This window comes from Necator americanus, chromosome II (assembly GCF_031761385.1).
Source record: "Necator americanus strain Aroian chromosome II, whole genome shotgun sequence".
Classification (NCBI taxonomy): domain Eukaryota; kingdom Metazoa; phylum Nematoda; class Chromadorea; order Rhabditida; family Ancylostomatidae; genus Necator; species Necator americanus.
Window position 1 is genome coordinate 33,543,872 of NC_087372.1, and position 11,724 is coordinate 33,555,595.

The 11,724-nt window shown below is 37.6% G+C and overlaps 3 protein-coding genes across 4 annotated transcripts; all 3 read left to right on the plus strand.

Annotated features, from left to right (window-relative positions):
* Positions 1-205: 205 nt before the first annotated feature.
* On the plus strand, positions 206-628 carry RB195_020303 (uncharacterized protein; the record flags this gene model as incomplete). Its single annotated transcript, XM_064188544.1, has 1 exon — positions 206-628. The coding sequence occupies one exon, from the start codon at positions 206-208 to the stop codon at positions 626-628; it is 423 nt and encodes a 140-aa protein (XP_064044425.1).
* Positions 629-638: 10 nt separating this feature from the next.
* RB195_020304 (uncharacterized protein) lies at positions 639-1,694 on the plus strand (the record flags this gene model as incomplete). Of its 2 annotated transcripts, none has more annotated exons than XM_064188546.1 (1): positions 639-1,694. In XM_064188546.1, the coding sequence occupies one exon, from the start codon at positions 639-641 to the stop codon at positions 1,692-1,694; it is 1,056 nt and encodes a 351-aa protein (XP_064044426.1). The 2 variants fall into 2 exon arrangements, with proteins under 2 accessions (XP_064044426.1, XP_064044427.1); XM_064188545.1 differs by having other exon boundaries at positions 810-1,694.
* Positions 1,695-6,719: 5,025 nt separating this feature from the next.
* Positions 6,720-11,338, plus strand: RB195_020305 (uncharacterized protein; the record flags this gene model as incomplete). The annotated part of the gene is made up of 6 exons (XM_064188547.1): positions 6,720-6,824; positions 6,960-7,051; positions 7,185-7,281; positions 8,845-8,934; positions 8,999-9,073; positions 11,189-11,338. The coding sequence occupies 6 exons, from the start codon at positions 6,720-6,722 to the stop codon at positions 11,336-11,338; spliced, it is 609 nt and encodes a 202-aa protein (XP_064044428.1).
* Positions 11,339-11,724: the final 386 nt, after the last annotated feature.

An 11,724-nucleotide genomic window follows, 5' to 3' on the forward strand; every position in this document is an offset into this window, starting at 1 on the left:
CAAGGTCCATTATTTTCTTTCTGGATTAGCATGTAGCTTGTAACTTTTTTCTTGACAATGTGTTAGGGACGTAGAGAACGAGAAAAGTGCGACACACAGTTGTCGTCCTGTTTTTTGTATACAAACAATTATTTCAGCTATTCCCAGCGTCGAGGGTCCTGTTCTACCAATTACTGCCGTCGAAGTCAGTGCTGCCCTCGCAAAAATGAAGTCGAACAAGGCAACCGGTCCTGATGACATACCTGTTGATATCTGGAAGCTGCTAGGAGATCGAGGGTCCATGTGGCTCGCAACTCTATTTAACAAGATCGTTGCAGAAGGACGGACTCTAGACGTTTGGCAAACTTCCGTGACCGTGCCTGTCTGGAAAGGGAAAGGAGACATTGCTGACTGCACCTCGTACAGGCCCATACGACTGCTCTGCCATACGATGAAGGTTTTTGAGCGTGTCCTGGAAGCTCGTCTGAGGAAAATTGTTAGCGTTTCACTCAGCCAGTGCGGTTTTGTGAAGGACTGCAGCACTATAGATGCTATCCATGCTGTCCAAATCCTCCTGGAAAAACATCGAGAGAAGAACCGCAGTGTGCATTTTGCTTTTCTCGATCTCGAGAAACCGTGTTCCACATGAGCTGTTATGGATGTCCATGAGGTCGCATAGAGTACCAGATGAATATGTGCGGTGGACGAAGCTACTTTATGCGAAGCCTACCAGCGTTGTACGATGTGCTGCTGGAACAAGCAGGCCATTCCCTGTACAAGTGGGGGTTCATCAGGGTTCATCCCTCTCACCTCTGCTGTTCATACTGTGCATGGACACGATAACGAAGGAAATCCAGAAGCAGCATCCGTGGACTCTACTCTTTGCCGACGATGTCATGCTCGCGTCGGAGTCTCGAGATGATCTTCAGAAACAAGTGCAGTCTTGGAAGGATCAGCTGCAACAATATGGATTGCGCCTCAACACATCAAAAAGTGAGTACATGGAGTGCGGACCAAGGATAGAGGATGGTTCAATTCGTGTCGATGGCACCGAATTAAACAAGGTGAACTGCTTCAAGTGCCTTGGATCCAAAGTGACTTCCACAGGCGACATTGATCAAGATGCTCGAGCACGTGTTAATGCTGCATGGATGAAATGGAAAATGGCAAGAAGCGTACTGTGCGACAAGAAAGTCACTGTTCGGCTGAAGTCGAAGATCTACAGGACGGTTGTGCGTCCTGTTGCCCTTTACGGATGCGAGTACTGGCCGACAACGAAAGCCTTGGAAAGAGTGCTGCACGCTACGGAGATGCGGATGTTGAGGTGGACGATAGGTATAACGGTAAAAGAGAAAGTATCCAACGACACTGTGCGCTCCCTCTTCGGTGTCGTCCCGATAACTGAGAAGATGAAGGAGGCGCGACTGAGATGGTTTGGCCACGTCTTGCGGCGGGAGGAAGATTCTGTTGCCAAAACCGCTCTGAAGCTCGACGTTTCAGGAGTGAGGCCGCGCGGGAGGCCAAAGATTCGCTGGTTAGACCGTGTGAAGCTGGATATGATAGATGCACGTTTGTGTACGGCTGATGCAATGGATAGAACCAAATGGAAGACAAGAAGCAGAAAAGCGGACCCTGCAACAACGCGGGACAAACGCCTTGAAGAAGAAGAAGAAGAAGAAGAATTATTTCAGCTATTCTCCAGGCTATTTTTATAAAATATCCTAACTATTTAAAGAAAAAAACCAAGTAAAAATAACATAATAATTAACTATTCTAATTATTTGAAAGTATCCCAGCTATTTTCCTAGCTATTTCAACATCATTTCATCTATCTCCGACTTCTTATTTATTTATTTATTTATGTTATTTATTCATTACATATTTTTCCATGTATGTGTAAGCGAAAAATACCAGAAAAAAACTATACACCTATAAAATAATTAGTAAAAATTAATAATGTAGATCCATATGTTATTCAATATAAGCTAGAAAAACCTTCGATTACTTCATTGTTCATTGAATTCACTCCCAGTTTTCTCAAATTTTGAGAGTTCAATAACCTTATTCTGGCTTTTTTTTTCAAATTTTTCTTCATAAGTATACCTAATAAACAGTTACAATAACCAGAATTATTTTTTTACAACTATTTCTTTGCCATTTTTTTTCGAATTTTGTCTCCGTGAAATTTTTTTCACGACTGAAAAGAAAACGATTTGAAGGAGATATTGAATTTTATTCGCACATGATACGTACGGCTCGGCCCCGACGTTGACGTGGAGTTGATGACTATGTCAACATTTCGCTATAGCGCTTTAGCGGAATCGCAGCGAAACACACCGCTTCTCATTTTCACGCGTGTGTCTGCGCTAACGTGCCTATTTTTATAGGATTTTTCAGCCATTATCTGTCTTCGAACACATTTCTGTACATAGTTTGAGATAAATCAAACTATTAGGGAAATTCTTCCGATTTATCATTTTCATATTTGATTTTTATTCACCATAATTTATTCATATAAATTTTCAATTTTTTTCCCATAATTTTCAGCATTTATCTGTCTTCAAACAAATTTCTGTACATAGTTTGAGGTAAATCATTAGGAAAATTTTTCCGATTTATCATTTTCCTATTTGATTTTTCATCACCATAATTTATTTATATAAATTTTCAATGAATTTTCAATTTTTTTCAAAATAATTTTCAGCATTTATCTCTCTCTCTCCCAACACATTTCTGTACATAGTTTGAGATAAATCAAATTATTAGGGAAATTTTTCCGATTTATCTTTTTCTTATTTGATTTTTCATAACCACAATTTATTCGCATAAATTTTCAATTTTTTTTTATAATTTTCAGCATTTATCTGTCTCCGAGGAACATTTCTGTACATAGTTTGAGATAAATCAAATCATTAGGGAACATTTCCCCGATTTATTATCTTCTTATTTGATTTTTCATAACCATAATTTATTCACATATATATTATGTGCTTTTCATCTAATTATTCTAGGCATTAACTGCACAAAAACGATATTTTCTCCAACAACTATTAGTCTCGGAACTAATTCGAAAGTAATGTTGTTTAGATCTATGTACAGTACATTACCATAAATTTCCTGCACTTAGTAGTTTTTGTATTTAGAAATTCTGGTAAATTTTAGTAATTTCGGTTATATTCCCAGGAATCTATATTTATTATCGTCATTGGTTATATTATAGTATAGTATTTTATTAGTTATTATTTATAGTTATATTATAGTTACATAATAAAATATTTTAGTCAAAAATTTACGATGTCAAACTCCACGATGAGCGGTAGTGCGACAAGATCCACGCCCCATTTGCCGTGACTATAGTTAGAGGCGATTTTTATACGCTTGACCAACTCCATAACCATAACCAGCTACTTCACAACTACTGGTTTTCCAAAATCGTCTGACAAAATGCACCCGACATTCGCTCGCCTTTTCCACTTTTCTTAGATTTTTCTTCTGATTTTCTGAGCAATTTGTGTGATTTTTGGTGATTTTCCAAGCAAAAAACATTAAAAGCAATAAGAAAAAATACATCTTGCCTACCCTAATGATTTTTCTTAAAGTCTCTTCATAAAGTTCGTTTACAAAAAAAAGCAGACGTGAGAAAAGATCTAGTTGATTCATTACGACCAATTATCGAATAAAAATCAATCAATATCGCTCATAGATCACCCAATCAAAGTTCGAAATCAAGCATTCAGTATGCTGGAAAGTCAAATTACTCTGAAATTCTGAAAAATCATATAGTGGCTTAATTTTTATGAACGTACCTAAGGTTGTTTTCATGTACATGTAATATACTGTACTTCAATTCTCGGAACAACAACAACAAAAAAAAAAACAATTTTCCTAAATCTTCCGGAACTGGAAATGAACTAATTCGTGTGACTATCGGTAGAGGAACGAACGATTCACGTAATCACCGTCTAATTTTCTTTATTTCTACTCAAGAGCCGTCGCGCTGAACCGTTTTGAGGATTTCATCCGGACTTTAAGCGGTTTCATGTCAGATGATTGCCTTAGACGTACCAAATGAAACGAAAAGATGGTATCCAGGAAAATAGCAACATCCGCGTTTTCCGAAACGAATAGAAAAAGAGTACATAGCGTTGCTGGGGCTCCTTAAAGTATCCGCATCGTGTTCGAATTTCATTGCATGATATTTTTAGCTGAACTATTTATTCGACGAAAAAAAAAGGTGTCTCGGTGCAATTTTAGCGTGAAATTCGATCTGATGGGGATTTTGTGTGAAAGAGCGTTGAATTGCAATAGAAGTCCAAGGGATATGTGTGTGTGAAAATAATTTTGATTAATAATTTAAATTTTAAAAATAATCAATTCAATCGAGCAATCCCTTTAGCCACCTTGGATTACACAAGAAGCAGGATAGTTAGGAATTTTCAGGCACTATGAAAAAGAATTCATGGATACTCAGCTGATATAATGGAGGTATAGTGGATCTCCAGTTGATAAATATCCTCTACATGCACTCTATGTAGACTATTCTCAGTTTTATGTGTTTTTTCTAGACATTTGCTAATTTTTTTCCCCTAGACATAGCGTGACAATTCCTATAGGGCACCTGATTAGGACTAGTCAACTGGGAATTGAATTTTATATGTTAGCTGACTCTGGATGAAATAAGCTAACTAAGAATAATGGAATGGATCACGCACAACCCTAAACGCTCCTATGTACAGCTGCCGATTTCGGGTTCCCTTTTCTACCGCCTTCTTTTCCGAGAACAGAACTTAACCTCACGTTTCGTTCCTCAATTTTCGTGTTTGACTGCGATCATCGTGTCCAGTTAATCACGTACACAGACGGACAGACATTCAGGCCTCTTTTTCTTCTTTTCTGATCGTCTCAACGCGTCAACACATAGTCCTCAAATCCAGACAATCTTCTGAACTTCGCATGAAAAAATTAATCATTTGCACTTCCTAGTTCCCAAGCTTAATTCTACTCGACTTTTCTTAGATTTTTTTCTTCTGATTTTCTGAGTGATTTGTGTGATTTTTGCTGATTTTCCAAGCAGAAGACATTAAAATCAGTAAACAATGAGCTGTTTTCAAATTTTTTCCTTGAATTTTTTCTTCAAATTTTCCAACGCTTCTTTGTTTCTCAGCTGATTACTCAGGTTGTATGATGTTGTAGCTTTAATTTCGGAGTTAAAAAGAATGTCACATGTGAAGTTACTTTTACGTAAATTAGAAGTAGGGACCTTTTCCAAGAGTTCCCTTTAAGAAAAAAAAAACCAGTAATTCTCGGTTCCGTTTTGTTTTTTTTTAGTTTTTATATTTTTTTTAAAGTTTTGTTATCGAAATTTCTCACACCTTCCTCACACTTTATTTTTTTCTTAATTCGCCTTAATTTCCATCATGAAAAAATTCTGATTCCCAGCTTTAATGAACTTCTCTGAAGTGAACGAGGGAAGAAAAAAAAACATGAAAAGTTGTAAGCTTATTTTCGTGTGGAAGCAAAACAGAATACAATGGATATTTATCGATTCATGGTCAACGACCCACACTTAGCGCTTTTCTTGCCGCCCCCAAGTCAAATTTCTGAGTATTCTGTGTGGTTGTCCTAAAATCAGTAATGAATAAAATTTCATTCTTAGGAAAAAACTCAACAAATAAAAAGGTAAAATAACTGTAATAAAATCTAAATACTCTTCAAAGCAAATTACAAGATAGAGAATTGATCAGTGTTTTATTGCAGGATTAATATATAGAAGAATCATCTATGGAGACACACTAATCAACTTTATCTCTATCTTTTGAAATTTCATTTGGTTTAAATTTTGAGCATTTTTTATTTATCCATAATCAGTGAGTCAAAAAAAAGTTCTAACCGTTCTTCGCAGAATTTATTCGCCAATATAAAATCTAAAATCTCTGACGTTAATCAATCCGCTTCGGATGCGCCCCCACGTTCGCTTCAATTCAGAATCGTTTGAGCTTCACGGACGTGTGACTGGCCCATACAGTGACTTGCGGGGGCCAGTGGATGTGTCAAGTCAGTGTTGTTATCCTCCCAGACAAGTCTGGTACCAATTTATCGACCCCGGCGGGATGAAGGGCTTGGTGAGCACTAGGGCGGATTGGAACCATCGACCGTACGGTCACAGCGCACCTCTCACCTCTTACTCCATTTAGTCCCATTTGTTATTGTTGATTGTTAATATTGCTTTCTCTGTTGTTTTTTTTCCTTAAACTTCTTCCCATTTTTCAATGGATTTATTCATCCGAACGATAGAAATCGCTGAGTCCAGGCTCAAAGAAGTTCTCAAACTCCTTTTTTTGTCAATCTGATATTTAATAGTCTTGCTCCAGGATCTAGGATGTAGTTGTGGCTCAAAAAAAACCGACGAAAACAGAAATGCAGTTAGATAACGGAGTCCTAAGATGAGAACAAGGGGAATTTATAGCAAAAAACAACATGATAGGGAAAATTTTACTCGAAAAATACGATCAAAACATCCACCTCAATCTAATATATTTATAAACAACTCCAAATAGAAGTAACTGTTAAAGAACCAGTCAAACTCTCACTTTTTGTCAGGATCTCTTTCAATTTTTTTCCTATTCCATAACTACACAGAAATCATACTTCCCACATTTACTCCGCAAATTTTTTGTGTTCTCCGTAAATTTTTCTATTTATTACTCTTTTTTTTTAAATTACGATGTTGTAGGAATGGAATGGATCGGCATTTATCCATTGCGGACGTCAGTACTTCACAAGATATAAGTCCTAAGAAAGCTCAACAGCTTAATCTTAGCAACAAACAGAGAAAAATACTACGGGTAAGCACTTATTCCCGTTAAATTTCAAACCCAAGTCATTATTACTAACTCGATTATTATAGTACTGTTTTCTTTTTTAAACAACCTGATTCTATTTCTTTTTTTTTTCTTTCGTTTACTATTAATAATTTTTAGACAACATTCGCGCAGATGAATTCTGGTGGAACGTTCTTTAAATTAATGGAACAAGTATTTAGGAGATTAGAAGCAAAATATCCTGATATAAGGTTTGCATTTACTTTGTTTATTGCTTCTATTTTGTTTGTTTGTTTTTTGCATTTTTTAAAAATCGATTTTTAAAAAAATTAAAATTGAAGATCGATCCAGAATTGAATCCATCCGATCCCATATCTCTTTCAGATCAATCTTCTTAACCACTGCCTTCGTGAATTCGCTGTCCAGAGAGCGATCCTCACCGCCTCTTGTTCGAACAGAACACGATCATAATAAATGTATAGTGAGTTCATGGATCTTTTAACAGATAAATCAGATCAATATAGAATTGTACAGAATAAAAAGTAAAGAATTAAGAATAAAGTAAAATTACGTAGAATAAAGTGTCTCAAAGTATGAGGCCTCCTCCTCCGATTGAAGGATGGATCCAGGCAAAGATTATTAGATTATTAGATTAAGATTTTTCTCAGATTTCTGATTTTCTAACTCCTCACCGTTCAAGGATTTACCATCCCCGTAAAGTTGTAGCTTAATTTTTTTTATCAACAAAGCAAACTACTTAAATATTTGGTATCTGCTATACAGGTCCTTCCTTATACGATGCCTTTAGTGACTTTAGTATTTTGAAGGACATAAAAACACGAAGACCTCTAATAGTGATATGCATTTTAATATTTCCAATAGATTTCTGAATTGTAGTGAGCTCTGTTCCGTCTTGTTTTTGTTTTGTGGCACACCTGTAGGTGTTTTCGAATGAATAAATAAATAAACAAATCTCCAAGAACTCGAAAATTTTGTTTGTATGGTGCTGTCAACAAGGCATACGAAAGACAGTAGAAATAAAATTCATTCTAAACTGTAAACTTCAAGTTGCTGTTCATCAAGAAATCCTTTTGCCTCACATGTTTACGTCAATAGTTTTAATCCTTCCTGATCAATTTTATTGATTAGCTGAGTGAATTAGAACAAGCTTCCACAAAGCTACATTTTAAAAACAACCAAAACCAAAATGTATCTTACTTTTTTTATTGATTTGCTTAAGCTGCAGCCAAGATTAGTAATGACTGGTTCCTTATTAAAGGCATTACTCCACGAATCTGAGGTGATACGGATTTCAGGTGGAGTATTCGTATACGGGATCGTACGTTAAAGAGAAGGGGTGATTCCGTCCATTTCTTCCTAATTGCCGTAAAGAACGGCCCGGAAGATGCGGCGCGTGCACAAAGCTGGCGCGCTCCAATCGAATTCCTTGTACAAAATAGTGCGCCAGAACGCCCGCAACCGTATCTTCCGGGCTGTTTTTTTTTTACGGGAATTAGGAAGGAATGGACAGAATCACTCCCTCTCCATAATCTACGTTCCCGTATACGAATATCCCACCTGAAATCCGTATCACCTCAGATTCGTGGAGTGATGCCTTTAACAGCTAACGCTTCGGCGTTATCGTTTTCGTCAGAGCATGGAAAATCCATTGAATCCATCAGTGGCTTACCCTCTTATGCCCCTCATCATCCTACAGAAACCATTCAAACGATACGGAAACTCAAAGAACAACACATCGGCCAGTGCTTACCTCATTTACTAAATAATGTGACGTCACAGAAAACCTCGTACCAGAACTATGAGTGAATATTGGATGCAACTCGAGGGAATCGATAAAAAAAGGCCTATCAATAAAAGAACCGCCTTTATATTTATTGTTTATTTATTTATATCTGTCACTTTATTATTTTACATTTATTACATATTTATTTGCATTTATTATTACTGTATTTACTATTTTATTTACGAATGACGCTCCCTAGTCAAAAGTTCATTTGAAAGAACATTTAAAACACATTTTAAGGTGGCCATGTTCGAAAGAATCATAGAAAAACTGAACGACTCAGATAATGAACTGATTATTATCCGACAGCATGGAGAAAAACATGCTCAGGTTTGTTCCTTAAAAGTTACTTCCAGAAATTCTTCCACAGTATTCACAATCGAATCAGTTTTAGATGAAAGAAAGCGGTATGTCCGGTAGTATGATCGAACATTTTGGTGAGATTGCTGTTGCAGTGATTGCATCTCAGGTGAGTCCTATAAGCGTCAATATTGAACCTCGGTTAAAGGCATCACCCCACGAATCTGAGGTAATGCAGATTTCAGGTGGAGTATTCGTATACGGGATGGGAGACTACGGAGAGGGGGGTGATTCCGTCCATTTCTCCCTAATTGCCGTAAAAAAACGGCCCGGAAGATACGGCTTCATTCGTTTTGGCGCACCATTTTGTACAAGAGGTTCGATTGCAGCGCGCCAGTCTTGTGCGGCGCCGCATCTTCCGGGCCGTTTTTTTACGGCAATTAGCAAGAAATGGACGGAATCACCTCCCTCTCCGTAGTCTCCCATCCCGTATACGAATACTCCACCTGAAATCTGCACCACCTCAGATTCGTGGGGTGATGCCTTTAAAAAACAACTAAACAGAATTCCGAGAAAAGTTCGATGCAACTCAAATTTTAGAGCGGCACTCGTGTCCAATTTAGTGATTGATTGACTTTTCGTGTGCTTTCCTTCTCGTGGATGGATTTTCGCAAGAGCAACCTTGCATTTGAAGGCAGCGTATCACGAAACTGACGATGGTGCAGTCTGCACAGGGAAATATACATTTCGGGCTGTAGATTAAAGTAGAAACATGGCCATGCTCAATTCCCCTCTCCCCCCCCCCCCCTCGTCCTAAAAGACAGCGTGGGAACCTCTTTCCTACTTCCTACGAAATACTAAGAACGCACTGCTATGAACACGCGCCGCTTCCACAGGCAAGCGGTTGGCAATCAATAAGGTCCTCTCAGCAGTCTACTCAAGTAAAATCAATGAAAATGCTGCTGAGTGGACCGGAGCCTGAAAAAAGGGGCGCGTTCTAACGTACTTCGTAAGACCTAAGCGGTTCCCACGCCGTTTTCCAGGACAATTAAGGGGAATTGAGCTGAGACACGCTCATATTCGTAATCTACACGCCGAGCTACATATTTGCCCACAGAGACCGCAAAATCATCAGTTTCGTGACACGCCACATTTAAGCCACACCACCACTGGAATAATCACAAGTTCGGATATGAAGTAACCCTCAGATACGAACTGGCCGTGATTTCAGTTTGAAAAAAAAAACACCAAAAATCCACTAAAGAAACAAGAATCCATTAACGATGGTCCGTTCATCTAAATTGAAGCCAAATCCTTATTAGTGGGTTTAGTAGGGATTTTTCCTGGCACAGATTACTTTCTTTAGTTGTATCTCTGTATTTCCTTGACTTATTCAATAGCAATACTACAAAATACAAACAAATACATTGTTCAATACCTTTGGTAGAAAAATTTTCCATATCCTCATTCAAAGCGCATTAAAATCTAGAACTTTCCTTGTACACTGAAAATAACAACAAGAAAAGCCGTGCATATGTATGTGAGGAACATCTAGGATTATTACCTTGTTGATAACCGCTTACAGGACCAAGGAGAGTTTTTCTCAAGGGAAAAAATCTCCTTTATATGAAGAATTATTCTTTTATTCAATGAACTACCATAAATATTTGCGAAAGTAACTGCTGAAAGCCTAAGAAACATCAATGGATGTTCGTTTATTCGCTATTCGACGCGAAAAAAGCAAAAAGCATTTAAAGTTAGCAAAATATTGCATTCAAGTTGCGAATTAAAAATTAAATATAGGCGTACGAAGTACCGACTATGGAATTATTGATTGGCATTGAAATAAATAGGGTTACACATGATCACCCCATCTAGCCCTATTTATTTATTTATTTATTTACTAATTTGTTTATTAGTCATTCATGTGTGTATGAACGGAGCAATAAAAAACCAAATAACAATAACCAAATAACCACATATAAAAAATGCAGCGGTGCACCGCGTACGCTCAAAGCGATACGGTAGAGCTTAGAGCGTAGGATCAAGTGGGGACCCATGCTAGCATCACTCACCGCTGCAGTTCGCCATTCGGTCCCACCTCGATTCCAACCGCTATCGTCACCGCGTCGCTTCGAACGCAACCGCTTACGCAACTACACCATGAGCTTCAAGTCGTTTTGACCCTACTATACGTACTTTGATCACTACAAGCGAAGAATTTATACTAATTCTATTCAATACTTGATCGCTACCTTTGCGATATTTTAATGGTAGATTTCAGGATTCAATAAAATATAACCACGATGCTGTGAAAGCATGGCGAATTCTTCTAGCCTACGTCACAGACGAAATGATGGTCGGATTTGATCGACTGAGCCGAATTTCTGACAGAAGGAGCAGTGGAATCAACTCGTGCCCCAGAAGAACATAGAACCTTATATGCATTCATCCTTTCACTGCTAACTAAATGAAAAAAAAAATCCGTAAAAACAAAACGGAGATGTCGAAAGCAAAAGTGATCGCTAGAAAATCGCCTCAAATAACTTTCGCCCTCATCTTGCCTAAATAGTAGCAGCTCATTGATCTGTTCACATTTTTGTGAGATCTAAAATGTTTCTTTTTTATTTTTGAATGCTCCCAGGTACTCCTCATTTTGTTTGTACATATCTATGTACAGTTTTTTTTGTTCTTAATAAAATGAGCTATTAATGGTAATAAAAAGTTATCCGCAGAAGATTATGGTATTTTTAATCAAAATACAAAGGCTTTCCTTCCCCAGTCCCTCGAGACTTTGCTGCAGCTCTAAAAATACGAACA